The 15,699-nt window shown below is 37.0% G+C and overlaps 1 protein-coding gene and 1 long non-coding RNA gene across 2 annotated transcripts in view; one reads left to right on the plus strand and one right to left on the minus strand.

The window, feature by feature from the left end:
- The window catches only part of LOC107070133 (netrin-1), a 136,046-nt gene that overhangs the window by 105,942 nt on the left and 14,405 nt on the right, over window positions 1-15,699 (plus strand). Inside the window, exons 3-4 of the mRNA XM_015328042.2 lie at window positions 621-770; window positions 1,693-1,788. Coding sequence (XP_015183528.1) covers window positions 621-770; window positions 1,693-1,788 — 246 coding nt within the window. The remainder of the gene's footprint in view (window positions 1-620; window positions 771-1,692; window positions 1,789-15,699) is intronic.
- The window catches only part of LOC149033175 (uncharacterized), a 121,738-nt gene that overhangs the window by 98,167 nt on the left and 7,872 nt on the right, over window positions 1-15,699 (minus strand). The gene's annotated exons all lie outside the window — the stretch shown is intronic.

A 15,699-nucleotide genomic window follows, 5' to 3' on the forward strand; every position in this document is an offset into this window, starting at 1 on the left:
GGGGCCAACGAAAATGGAGCTGTACATCAACACCGTGCGTGAAATAAATCGAAGTATATAAGCCGCGAACGCGTTTCGCGAGAAAATATCTATCGGACGCATAAATTCTTCGTCGATGTATAGACGTGTTTATGTATGTGTGTGTGTGTATCGTTCGGACTATCGAAAAACAATCTTTCATCGTTGTGAAAAAAATGTTGAGATCGTACGACGGTAACGGGAGGCCGAAACGTTACGACGATTCTTTGTTCTATCTCTATGATCTACGAGAAAGATTCTCCTAGTTGAGATCTCTAGGATAGAAAAATATTCATATAATAAATAAAATATACGTCAAATTAATTAAAACGTCTTTAGAATTTTAATATTTCCTTTTGAATTTACTTTCTATCCGTGACTAATGGTCGAACATTTGATATTTTTTTTTCTTCTCATGGGTTAGAGACTCTTACCAAATTCATCAAAAAAAAAAAAAGAAGAAGAGACTAATTCCCTATATTAATCAAAAACCTTTGTCAAATCCTATATAAGACGACTCTATTCCTTTCGTGTTTACGTAAAAAAGAAATCTAACGTACCTAAAACTAACACTTTCGTTTGTGGCATGCCGTGTGTTACAGCGTGCGACTGCCACCCGATCGGAGCGTCTGGAAAGACCTGTAACCAGAACACCGGTCAGTGTCCCTGTAAGGACGGTGTAACCGGTACTACTTGTAACAGATGTGCCAGAGGATATCAACAGAGCAGATCGCACATTGCTCCTTGCATCAGTAAGTATTCACGGTTTTATTTCTACAAAACCGTCCTTCCATTACCTCCTCAATTACATTTTTCTTCTCCTATGTTTATGCAAATTAAAAAAAGGAAGAACAAAAAACAAAGAAAAATAAATCTTGAATAGGATTAGAGAATTGAAAAGAAGAAAAGGGTTTTAAATAGGAACATGTTTATCTTGAGCAAAGGGTGTAACGAGGGTGGTCGAGTCTTTAAATTGAACTGAACGAATAGGAAAGTTATTTTTTAAAGGGATATCACGGTGGTCAGCAAATCGAAGACGCTAGAATACAAAGTAACTTTTTGTACTAACAATGTACGAGGGTGATTCTATCGAGAGCGTATTTCGCATTTCTCCTTTCTCATTTCCATCGATCGATCGAGCAATAGGTACGGCAGCATGAGCAGCACCAAGCACCAAGCACCAGCATCAGTACTAGCATCAGCATCAGCAAGGTGGGCAGAATGTTCGAGTGTGGAAGGAACGAGTTGTGCACCGTACCGCTGAGTGATCGATCGTTCGTTCGTTCGTTCGTTCATTCGTTCCTTCGATCGATCGTTCGATCGATCGATCGATTGAACCGAGACACTTGAAGGAGATCGTTCTTCGAGATCCGACCAAGAGACGGCTTGTCCAATTAGAGAAAGATTTGCGAAAACGAGTCATGTCCGAAATCGCTTTGACTCCTCGTCGATCGATCGATCGATCGATCGAATTGAAAACTGAACTGAACCAAACCGAATTAAATGTCACCGTCATTGTCGATTCGTGAACATCGAACTGGTTAAACGATTTTAACGCAAATTTCTTTTATTAGCAAGTAAGAGTATATATATAAATATATATATGTGTGTGTGTGTGTGTGTACTTATATTATACTACTTCTCTCTTTTTCTTTTTGTTTTCTCTGTTAACAGAAATACCGAGGGTCGTACAAACTCAAGGCACAGCTGGAGAGGAAAGTGGAGAACACGAGGACGAGGACGACGATCGTGGATACGATGGAAGAGCCGGTAAGTAAGTGCCAAGTAAACCGGCGTGTGTGTGTTTTTATTCTTCTCTTCTTCGTCTAAACTATACTCGACATACCAACACGAGTCTTTAACTCGACGAGTATGACGGGCTATTCCGTTCTTTCCACAATGTCACGCCTCGATGACTTTATTATTATCATCTTCGTAAATTGATATTTGTACCAATAATTATCGATAGTCAACACTAATGTAAGAGAATATTGCAAATTATTGATTTTATGATTTATTTTATATATATTATAAATTAACTTATTTTATAGAATTTTAATAATCGTATAGAAGAAGAGTATTATATGTTACGGTTAATAACATTTCTAACAAAACAAAAAGAATTATAAAAACAACTCGTCGCACGATGTTGTAATAAAAGAAACGACTGATTCTAGGGGTTCATTTACATATATAAAAAGGTAATTTAATAATTATTAAATGAAACATACGCTAATTTTTTTTAATAATCAATTCGGTATCGAGTACTTCTATTCAATTTAACGTATACCGTTCTTACAGATACATCCATTTCATTACTTATATTATATAAAATAAATGAAAAAATCAATTCTTTTCTCTTCTCGTTTTATTACTTATATTCTACTGTCATAATTATCGGTTCATATTTATATGTATATATAGATGTAAAAAATTGAAATGTAATCGTTAAACTAACATGACCAAGCAAATTTCATGCTCACGTTTAAACGTTCCGATATTAATTACACGAGTTGAAATAAATATCGAGGGAGAGAAACTCGAGCGAAACTAACGAGATAAAGTTGCATTACTTTATCCGATAGAAATTACAAGATTTGCATCTCTTTTTCTATCGTTCATTCATTCATTCGTTCGTTTAAACTAAAAAATATCATAGGCAAAAAAAAAAAATAATATACGATCGGTCATCGTATCTATTCTCCCTATCTATTTCATATTTATTCCCTACCAATGGACTTTCCCAAGAAGAGAGGAGAACCTGATCTTCGATATTTTTAAATCTCTACAACCGAGAAATTAGATACGGACATAAAGCACGAGCTTACGATCGATATGCGAATCATAAATGTTTTACGAGCCGTGGGCGAGAGAGGGGTCTAAACGACAAGAAATTGTCAGAGTTAATATAATTTTCCGAAATGTCGTAAACCGGTAAGTAAATGTCAACTAAAGAAACGTGCCTCTCTCTTACACACACACATACATGCACTTGCAGTTTGTCTTACAATTCTAACTAGCATCATTCGCTAAAAAATTTATTTACCGTTCGAACGTGACGATTGTATCATCCGTGAAACATCTTTTTCCACGTTCCCCAATTTCACCGTAAATAATATTACAATAGAACAAAAAGAGTCATTTAAACAATAAGGTCAAATTTATACTCGGTCGTGTTGAAGAAAGGAAGGCAGGAAGGAAGGAAGGAAGGAAGTCGATCTAGATACAAACCGCATCACGCGGAATGGAATGTAAGCGCGATATTAATTTAGCAGACGGAGTAGAAGGAAGACAAAAAGGTGGAGAGGGTAAAAGGAGAAAAGGGAGAGTAAGCGAGTAAACGAGAGAGAGAGAGAGAGAGAGAGAGAGAGAGAAAGGGAAGAAAAGGAAAGGGAAGGTAAAACGGAAGAGGGTTTGAACGTCTAGCCGGTTGGTCGCAGCCTCTCAGCCACCCCTAATGGCTTAATTAAAACCACCCTCAGTGGTGGTGCGCGACCCGGGCGTTTACTCAACGCGCGCGCTTCTCCGCGAGAGTACAGTTTCCATGTTTTATTTACACGCGAAATTCGAATGAAACACGATCTCGAGGCGATTACATTTCCGATATAGATGTTATTATTGTAATATAGCAATCAAAGCGTCCCACTCTTTCGATCTATTACTCTCTATACCTGAATATGTGTTCAATTACGATATTGCGTGGTTCAATTTAAATACATACTTGTATAAATATATATAAATATATATGTGTGTATATGTTTATCTATAGTACACGCATATCTACATGACGTGGTGGTTATCGTATCGGTAATTCCACTCTAAAAGCGATAAATCTAAGTGGTAATATCCAATAGGAGCTTTCGTTCTTCTGGGAACATACGGAACGAACCCGCGCAGATACACGATTTGGTTCCTCATTTTTAATTCAGTTTAATCGGCATTCCATCGTAAATCGCAATTGTAAAAGCGAATACTATCTCGACGTAATCTCATGGATAGAGCTCGTTATCGCAATCGAGTTTTTTCCCCTAGGGCGAGCTCCCCCTCTGAACTTTGACCCCGAACGATACTCCGAAGAGAACTTTCACCGTGGTGTATGAAAGCCACAATCATTTGACGGTGACATTTCTTTTTTTTTTCTTTTTTATGTATACACCTTTTTATCATCCTTTCTTTATTCTCGTTACTATTATCTCTCTCTCTCTCTCTCTCTCTCTCTCTCGTTTCAAACGAGACAAAAACCAATAAAAAATCTCAATACACGCCACCTCCTTTCAATAGAATCCTATTGCGAAACACCACTCATTCCTTCCTCCATCGTAAAATATCGTCACGTTAAATGGTCCCACATTACAATCGAATTTACACCTGCCTAAGAGTTATTAGCGATCCTAGCTCGTAAATACTTCCTAGAGAGAAAGATTAAACTTTTGCTAATTTCGAATTCAGACATTTACCCTTCTTTTTTTCCCTTTTCTTCTTCTTCTTCTTCTTCTTTCACAGACACACTTTCTGCGAAGAAAAATTTGCGAGAAAAAGAGATTTAAAATTCCTTCGCTAACTGGAAAAAGAAAAACGAGCTGTTAGCTAGCCGTGGAAAGCTTTGTAGGTTATAAACTTTAGATCGTAGATCAAGATACGTGATTGGGCTTGAAAATCAAATTCCAGAAAGTGTGGAATCGCGTTTAACTCGTAAAACTTTTTCGCGACAGCTACGAAAAAAAAGGGTGTCACCAACAGACTTGTCTTTTTCGTTTTCCAAGTATAAAAGGGAAGAAGAAAAAATAAAGGAAAAGAAAAGGACGAAAGAAGAAAAGAAATAAATAAAGAAAGGTAAAAGAAAGCAAAGTAAGGAAGGAAAGTTAAAGAAGGAATCCGATTCTACCGACCTCGTCGTCGTTACTCACTCGTACGTAATTACGCTCGTAAAATTTTTCAAAGGCCGTAGACAATGTGCACCCGATGGCTCGGAAAGTGCTACCTCGGGGCTGACTTACTTCGAATGTAAGCATCGACCTATCTACGGAACATAAACGTTCGTAAAGAACAACCTACAGTGACTAGCAAAGATGATCGAGTACGTTCGTTTTGAAAATTATCAAAAGATTTATCTATCTTACTATTAAAAATAAAATAAAAATGCACTTTTGATACAAATTATATTTACATTTAATCAAAATGAATTATTATTTTGTTTGTTTTCTTCAAAATCATTTGAAAATCTTTTATATACGTCCCGCTTTATCTCATTTTTCATTAACTTCTATAAAACGTATTTCATCTTTTACGCGAGCCTCTGTATAATATTTCCCTGCTCTCTTACCTTAGTAACTTCAAGTATAGGAATAGATAAAAGCCTAGGAACGTGAAACGATGTTATACTATCTCTCAGTCTCCTTTAGTGAAACCGTGTGCGCGAAGAAAAGCTATTGAGAAAGTATGTGTTATACTACGTTCTGGTATACGTTCACTTTAACATTGCACGTATGCAACGCGGTACACATTTCGCGTCACGAATCGCATCTATATGTTAATGCGGAACGCAACTGCGCGCGTAATTCTCTCCGTGCACGCACCCACGCAACCCAGGAAAAGATCTCGAAAGGAAGACTGAGAAAGAAAGATGAAGAGATAGAAATAGAAAAACAGATTGCACCAAAGAAAGAGAGAGAGAGAGAGAAAGATAAAAGAAAGAAAAACGATATCGCGAAAAGTCGTGCAACCTGTATGCGAGTTCTATATCCACGAGACATCCTTACGTGGGTGCTCGATGAAAATTATAAGATCGATTATCCTAATAAATTATACAGTCTGGAATTATCTCAACGGGATGAAACTTTCATGAATTCCCTACGAATTTACTCTCTCTCTCTTTTTTTTTATCTGCTTTCTACTCGATGAATCGAAAATTTTCTACTCTTTCAATGATACACACAATAAAAAAAAAAGAAACAAAGGAATGATTTTTCAAACTTTATGATTCTCAATCGAGAAAGGTAATATTATACTACTACTTTGCTCTCGTAAACGCGTTATTTGCAAATACAACAAAATTTGTCCTTGATACATAAATGCATAGATGCATACCTGCATACACAAAGTATATATATATATAGTTGTACATTCGTGTAACAAAGAACGACGAGTTGAGGTCGAAAGATCTCGCCCAAGCAAAACGTGGGAAACCATTTTCGAGTAACAACGTAAACTATGTAGTCGTTACGCGTTTATAATAGTATACACCATAAGAGAAAGAGAGAAAGAGAGAGAAAGAGAAAAGTTACCACGTGTACATATACACAAAGAGGCGGCATTCGGGTTTAAACAGCTACGTTACTATCCCAAGTTCGATGTAATCGCTCGTATTCTCCGCTTTCAGATCTGAAAGCACAAGACTCGCATACACTTGTAAGGATCGCGTGTAACCCTTTGCTAAATACATCCGTCGTAACTCCATCCTGAATTGCTAGATCTACTCTCAGAAAAAGGAGTATAACATAATTTACTTTACGACTCTTTGAGCGTTCGCTTCACGACTTGCCAATAAAGGAGAGAGACTTCGCCAAGGTACAGACGAGGTAGAACGGGGTGGGAAGGTGGTGAAGGTGGTGGTGGGAGGAGTAGGGAGTAAACGTTTCTCTTATTCATCTGTTAAGATCTACTTCGTGTACGAATATTTCTTTTTATTTTTATTTTTCCATACGATATAGTAAAATATTATTTAATTATTTTCTTATTTACTTTCTCTCTTTTTTTTTTTTTGCAAGATAAATTAGTTTCATAGTTACACGTCTGACTTTCTCATAAACACACAAACAACTTCTATCTATCGATTCTATTTCTTACTCTTAGGAAAAACTACTTGAGAAACGATATTTACGAAAAGAAGATGGGGTGTGTAGACGATCGAGGAAAGCTCTAACCAAAAAGAAGAAAAAGGAAATCTCATTTCATGATCACGGCAAAGTGCCTTGTCATCGTCGAGAGCTCAATTCCACTTCGGCGTGTCGACGTTCATAGTCGTCAGGTTCGGTTGCGGTACTTTCGGGGATACCTCTCTCTCTTTCTACTCTCGTGAGAAGCATTCAGGAACTTCCTCGAGAGGTTTTCCTTTGCCCATTCGTCGTAGGGCCAAATAATATGCGAAGAATGTATATATATACACACGAAATACGCATACTTATGTAACAGAATACACGCGTGGCGCGTGGAATTAAACGTCGGGCTATTAAAGCGAGTCCGCATGAATGTATATCCAAGGCAAAATAATAATAATAACTAAAAAAGAGAGAGAAAGAATGATCCCTCTGGACCTTCCTCCCTCTCTCCCTCCTCCCCTTTTTCTCTCAATTCTCTCTCTCTCTCTCTCTCTCTCTCTCTCACTCTCACTGTTTCTTTCTTTCTTTCTTTCTTTCTCTCGAAATCCCTTTTTCTCTTCGTGTTTCTCATACTACCTCCGAAAAATAAGACGAGAAAGGAAGAGGGCCGAAGCGAGAAAGGGGAAGGAAAGAGAAAGCGTCAACTTCAAAAAAAATGGGGAAAGGGTAAGGAAGAAAAGGGAGACCCTCTCTTCGCGAACGTGCATTTAACGCGCATCGGTCTAAGTGCTTCCTACTGCTTTAACATTTTCTACTTGCGCATCGTGCCCATGCATCGTGCATAGTGTTTTCCCATAGAACAACAGTACAGTATAGTACAGTACAGTACAGTACGCGCTATCGACGATATTTGATTCAAGAGGATTAACAAAAATATTTTTGGTTGAATCGATCTAAAAGCAATGATCTTTCGAAACTTTTTCGATTCATGTAAAAAAAATTATCTTTTATGATAATTATTAATATATGTGTTGTATATTGTAATGTAATGTACTGTAACGTAATTAAATAAAGTATATATATATAATAATATATATAATTATATACATTATTTAATTTTTAATTAATTAATAATTATTTAATTTTTAATTATTGTATTTATTTATTATTTAATACTTGTCGTATATATAATACTACGTAATGTATTATATCTAAATAATAATTCGTGAAATTTTAAAGAACAAAATTGAGAGGAACATAGTTTGAAGATCACTTATTTAAAAAAAAAACCATAAGGAATAATATGAAATTAATTTTTGTTGTTAAACGAGCATTATCTGGAAAATGTTGTAACGAACGATCGAACGAATTGGGATTCTCGTAAGTATAGAAATATTACAACATCCGGCAAGGTCGTAAAATTTATCGACGATTGTAAACTAGCGCGCACGTGTTGAGATCGTCCAACAAATATACTCAGGAAGGGGTCTTACATCGAAGACAATGTAAAGCATATATCGTTGCTATCGATAAAGAGTCCGTTCGAAATGACTTCACTTACACAAAAGAGAGTCCCATTGAAACGCTATAAGACGTAAATGTGTTTGAAATAAACCGCGAGCAAAAAGCATTACCTATATATTATAAATATATGCATATAAGCGATTGCATATATATAGAGTGAGAGAGAGAGAGAGAGAGATAGAAATTGTTAATAAATTCCGATCAACGTAAAAGAGCGTACGCGTACCGTTGATAATTCAACGCGTGGCACAAATCGTGTATGAAATGGGGGGGGAGGGAGGGGGAAGAAAAAATTCATTAAAAAAAAAGAAAATAATAAGCAAAAAAAAAATTCCTTACGTTAAACCACTTTGTCCTTTCACCCGAGTACAACGTTGAAAGATCATGTTCGTACATAAAGAATCATATCGAGTTAATTTAAATCAACGAATTCTCAACATACATCGATTTTATACGATTTTCCTTGCAATAATTCTTCCATTGATATATAACGTTCGATACATCAAATTGAAGTATCGATTAAGTCGTACCTTTGAAACTCTTACTTACCAAGGAAAAGACATACACGTTTTGTTTTATTAAACCGGTCGATCTTTTGAAACAAACCGACAGAGACTATACGCTTCGACCGTTATACTGACCGAAAAAAAAATAAACAACATCTTTTCAACACATTTAACAACCCATCGATCTTCGCCAAAACTTATAGAATTGTATTGAAATTTCAAAAAAAAAAAATATACATCGAATATATTATAATATTATTCAATAGGAAATACGCGTAATCCGACTCGTACATAAACGCGTACGTGCATATATGTAAAATATGTACATACAAACATATACTACATATATATATATATATATATATATAGATTTCTGCGTGCAAGCACATACGGGCTCGCATTTATCGATTATGTTCGGTCGACGTTTAGAGCACTCCAATCGATCGTACTTTAGACTCTAAACTCGTGAACACTAACATTTGCCGATCAACGTCCTAGAGAGCCAATGAGCGAGAGAACTAATAAGAGAGAGAGAGAGTAATAGAGAGAAACAAGGAACGTGGGATCGAGAACGTGGTGTCGGGTCTCGTTAGCCCATAAGCCTCCGTGATATCTGAATGGCGATTTAGTTGGACGGACGTTGGGCTAACGCGTCTCGACGTATCGCTTTGAAGGAGAGGCTTATGCCAAAAGAGAAAGAGAGAGAGAGAGACCGAAGTATACTTCGTTTGCTGTACAAATGCGCGTGCTGCTCGCGGTAAAGCGTATTTAGCGCGCACGTATACGCTCGAATACACACACATACTCACACACGACCATCCCCATCGACAGAAGATGGAAGGGTCCTTCCGTTTCGAGAAACATATTTCCTTTTTTTTGCACTCAATGCCGATCGATTCGATCTCTTTTCTTCTTCTCTCCTTATCCTCTCAACCTCTACCTCCACCCTAAACTTTTTTTTCATCATTTCCACCCCCCTTTACTTTTCCAATTATGTACTTATTTTTCGTATTCTTTTAGGATAAAAATTCGAAGGTAAAATAATACATTATCGATCAAAAGGATTGAATAATTGTTAATTGTATTATTTATTTATTATCTTTTTACGTCGCGAATATATTTTATACCTTTTAAATGTTCCATCGAAAAATTTTCGATATTATGTTTTATTATACATTGAACATCACGTTACGTATGGTTATTATAGTTGTTTTAATAAATTGATGATCGTTAATATTAAATTTTATCAAATATTTTTTTTTTATCACTGTTTTGAGCGTATGTTATGATTACTTTTTATTTCTTTTTTTGTTTGTTTTATTTTAATTATTTCTCTCCCCAATACTACCATTTATCCAACTTCAACATCAAAGGGTTTTACTCGTAAAAAAAAACATACATAAATTTATTATTTACTTGATATTGACCTTAAGAAAATGTTAAAAAATATATTGACTGAATAAATAACAGTCAATTTATACACTACACATACGTTTCTACAAGTACAATCAAGATTTGGATAATTATCATAGGTACGTCCCTTTGCGTGTCACCAGAAACAAATTCGATCGTAGTTTCGTACGAGTCTACCATTGCTACTGAATAAGAAATTAGGAAAAAAGTTTTCCAGGAAATGACCTTTCGCTTCGTCGGAACCATATGTGTACACGGGTGGAACGCGAAGGATCGATCTGTTTTTCACGGGCTATTAAAGCCGAACGTTCCTACATACATATGTATATACACGTTCGTACTACAGACATTCGAGCCAACGATTGTTTACAAGTCTCACAGGTCCTGCAACGATAAGTTTTCTATTTCTATCCGGTAAGACAACATTAGCGAGTATTATCGAACGAAACCATATGTCGTTTACGATACACGTGTATATTCCATCGTCATATATATATACATATGATACCTACAAAATTCACGAATAATTAATTTCATTTTATACCAAAAACAATTCAGCTCGTCGAATAACAACAACAATCAACGTACACGAACAAAATTTTAACTTTATTAATATAAAAAATAATTAAAGGAACACATATGTGAGTCAATGAACTTTGAATAAAAAAAAAATTACTTCAAACAATAAAGATGGCATAAAATAATTTTCTATTATAAATAGTACGCAAATGAGTCCATAAAAAATTGATGAAAATCTCAACTGAGTATTGGTAATCTCTAGCGAATCGAGTTGGTCTAGGAAGAAAGATGAGAAAGAGGAGGAGGAGAAGGAGGATGAGGATGAGGATGAGGATGGATGACACGCTTTAACGACCTTCGAGCGAGTCTGCGTCACAGCACGGTGAGATTCTCAATCACGCGACGCTTAATTAGCGCACTTAAACGTCCTACTCGGTCGCGATTTTCTCTCTCTCTCTCTCACACTCTCTTTCTACCTAAGCGAGGACGATCTACAAGCACCGACTTTATTCTCTTTCGCGTCTACTTCCGCGACGATCGCGTGACACCGATAGTTTTACGTACCTCTCTCTCATTCCACCCCACTTCCCCTACCTTCTCTCTTTTTCTATTTCGAACGGCAGGAACGATTATCTTATGGTCACGAGTCGATTAACTTTGGTTTACATTCTTGCCTAGCGTCTTCATCGTTTATTATTTAAATACATTACTATCTTGTTTTTCTTTCTTTCTTTCTCTTTTGTTTTTATTTCTCTTTTTTTTCAATTATCAATTCACCATTCGATTAAGTTCGTCTCGACTTATTATCGAATTTCTCTAAATATCTCTTCTCTCTCTCACACTATTTTTTTCTTAAATGATCCATTAACTCGATCCAATTTCCAACGTCCCAAAGATCGACCTCGAAAGTTTACAAGTTACTCCGAAAGTTATCGCGCCACCCGTTGGATACCAAGTCCTCGCTACAATAATAATTATCGTCATTATTACAGCAGTGGGTTACCGGTTGGGGCCTAAACCAAAGTTAATTACCAGCCGCCGAGGCTAATTTAAATCAAGACTAATTGACCTCGCTCCCTCCCAACTCCAATCCTCCTCCTCCTCCACGTCCTCCTCCTGCTCATACCTCAACTTCCCCAACCCCCTCATTTCTCTACTCTCTCGCTACCATTACGGGCACGTTCATACCTTGTCTTGCCCTCTCGCGCATTACGAAAGTTTCATCGAAGTTATCTTCTATATGGCGCATAACTTCGTAAGCTTTTAAAGTCATAATAAACGTTTGACGATCTTGATCGAACCGTCGTGTGTTCTGGTATAAATAATTTTTGTTACTAACAAAATATATCCTATCGAATTTATTAGCCACTCTGAGATAAAGAAAAGACCAACGATGAGATAGTATCATCGAGAAAACGTTTCTCTATTTAAAATTAGCGAAACGAGCTAACCTTTAGTTATCATCGTCTCAAACTCGTCCTTAAGAAAAATAAAATGACGGATAACGACGTTAAATTTGTCTTTGAGAGTCCCTGTCGAGCCCTCAGGGCTTACAAGTATTCTACGTTAATGACCCACCAACTCTCAGTGGTTCTCAAGTAATCCTCTTCAATAATCTCTTAATCTAAGGGTGTTAACAATATTAAACATTAATATTTATATATATATATATATTTGTGATTGAGAATATAAAGATGATTGATTAATAAAATTCGTAAAAATTGTTTTCTACTCAAGATTCATAGATTTTTTTTTATACAACCTATATCAGTAGGGAAATAAAAGGATACGATTGGATATCCCTTTCTCCCTTCTGTTTCGAAAAAAAAGAAAGAGAATTTAAGTGGAACCGTTTAATTTTCTCATAAAAGTGTCTTAAGTTAAGAGCACCGTTTTTCCTCCCTCGTAAAAGGGATACGCATTGCGTAGCGGGGGTGAGAAAAAGTAAAAAAGAAAGGAGAAAAGGAAAGAAGAGAGAAAGAGCAGTGTCTCAAGGGCAGTCGCACGAAAAACCGTAGATTTTCTACGCTGTCACGGCTTGCAAGCACCCACGCGCCCATTAAGGTAACCTACCACTCGCTCTCTATAAGATACTTAAGATGCCTCGTAAGGCACACACCGTAGTACCGAGACCCTTTTATAATTAAGACGTTATTTTACGACCGTGGCAGCGTGTCGCGAAAACGTTGCATGCCTCTCCTCTTATAGTGTCCCGCTAACAGGATAGAAAAGGACGAAACCAGACGAGACAAGACGAGACGAGACGAAATGAGAGACAAAGGGATATGCATGGAAGAGGCTGCGTTAGAGCCTGAAAAATACGGTTATCGCTAAGATATTTTAATGGAACTTTGCATGACATATATACCTCACACATACACACACGCACACACACACTATCTCTTTCTCCCTCTTTCGTTCGGCTAACTCAAACGTTTTTAGCGAGTAAATTTTACTCCTCTCTTCTTTCCAACCCCCCAATGCATTTGCTCTAAGCTCGATGCACTCTTTCTCTCTCTCCCTTCGCAAGAAAGAAAAATGGGGGATGAAGAGTAACGTTTCTTTTTTCACAATTTGTATCCCACATCGATCTGGATACCACTACTACTACTATTGCGACAACGACAAACAGATTCATCGAAGTCGCCAAACGACACGGCAGCTTTCCAATAAAGTTACGAATTTATCTAGATGTCGGTGGTACACCGAAAACGATAAATTCATGAGTTCCTTTTTCGATTTGCATTCGTATCCTTATTTCGAACTATTTGTCTCGGACCTAGAAGGGATTCCTACCGTACGAACTTTAAATCTTCTACGTTCAACCATAGCTATCGGACTGATCCCTAGAGACCATCTTGGTATTACCGTACAACAGAGAACTAGAGAGAAAAGAAATTCTTAGAGAGTTTACAAATCGAGAAACTATCCATACCTATCCGATAAAACGATATTTCCTTTCGTAACGGTGAATCTTAAATGGATCTTTCCATTTCTATCAAATTTCCTATTTTCCATTTTTATTATCTTTCCTTCCTCGTCAAATGTTTGAGATAGTTCAATTTTCACGAAGGAATATTATGACTCTCCGAAATATAAAATAAGATCTTTTTCGATTAGAATGTCTTTAAAAGACAATATAATAATAATAAATAAATATATAAAAGCTTATCTTTGTTACGACTTGACGATGACAAGAAAGGTATGCACGTAAGTAACGTTCGTCGCGAAATTAACGTAGCAAGGGTTCGAAAGGTTGTTAATCTTTGACGAGAAAGAAGGATCATGAAAGAATATCGTTAACTTATCCTTCTTTTTCTCTCGTATTACCTCTCTTCTTCCCTTTACTCCCTAAGAAAGAGAAAGAGAGAGAGAGCTTGTTTCCCGGCAAGCTCTGTCCATAGATCCTTAAGGTGGATTTTAATGAGACAGCCAGAGGCGTGACGTTCTAATAACGCGAAGGCGCTCAGATATACCTATTTACACAGCCACCTAACGTCGCCTCGTGCGTACACTACGAACCAAAAGTTTATTCCTATGCAAACACATCTTGGCTAAGTTACAGGAATTTAATTATTACGACAAATGAAGTGAAGTAACTTGGCTTCTGATATAGAAGCCGAGACGTCCTTGGAATTATAATATTCTTCTTTGATACTATTTAAATAATTATAATAATAATAATATGATAAATATAATATAAAAAGAACGAAAAGATCGTTTATTTAAGATTTGCCATAGTAGTAATACGGAAGATTCAAAGTTTCTAGCACACAGTGTAGAGGGTACCATGTGGTATATGTACTACTTGTATAATACCGAGATATCGTTGTCCCGTCGGCGTATCGAGCTACACGAGACACGATGCGGTACCACGTTTTACCTACCGTACGTCTATTACTACTATTCTAAGGTAGACCGATACACCGATAGCGTACTATAGTCTCCTGGTATACTACTCTATACACGTATACTGGTTGGTGGTTGATAGTGACCGTGACAGTAGCACATACCTATGACTCCGGTAATAGCTAGTCCAGTCAGTTGCGATAAGGATTCGTATTTCTCGCTCGCGACTCGTCGTCACTCCTTTTTCGATCTTAACTTTCCGGTCTAAGAACTCTACCGGAAATTTTCTTTTCAAGAATGAAAAACGAAAACATCTTTGGAAGACGAACGGTGGGTGCAGAGCAGGGTGGACATTCCGACATAAGATAAATATTTCATTTCGTTTGTGTGTGAAAACTTCGAATTTATTCGATATCATTTAAAATCTTACAAACGAAAAGTCAAATAGAAAAAAAAGGAAAATTTCATTCAAGTCAGTCGATTGTCCGTCGACTTCTTTTGTCCCCAACTTCCCCTTTTTTAGAGAGACGAGAAACTGTCGGACAGGCTAGCTCGCGTTTTCTCTCTCTCTCTCTCTCTCTCTCTTTTATCTCTATCTCTTTCTTTCTTTCTTTCTCTTCTGCTCATACTCACGATCTCACCGTATTTTTCTCGACGACGAAAACTGACGCAACCCTGGCGCTTCTCGTTTCCGGACAGCCCTTAACGGAGTAATAAACGAGAAATGGTTTCCCAGCAGCAGCCACTAACAACACCAACACCACCACCATCACCACCACTACTCTCACCACTAACACTACCACTACAGTAGTCGACGGCGTTTTATTTCGCGACAGTCGCTTCTGATTTCTCCTAACGAGCGCTCCTGGCTATTCTACGACAGCTAGAAACGAACAAGCTGATAACGCGGTTAGAGCAACGTTATCACGTAATGAAGAGACATAAATAATTTGAAGACGATTTACAGGATAACTCGTATATAACGAACGACTCTCTCCACGATATATCGGGGACTCTGAATCAAGATAAACTAAGATTAGTCTAATCCTTTA

This window comes from Polistes dominula, unplaced genomic scaffold (genome assembly GCF_049000335.1).
Source record: "Polistes dominula isolate Pdom_NZ unplaced genomic scaffold, Pdom_raw_medaka contig_15, whole genome shotgun sequence".
NCBI classification, from domain to species: Eukaryota; Metazoa; Arthropoda; class Insecta; order Hymenoptera; family Vespidae; genus Polistes; species Polistes dominula.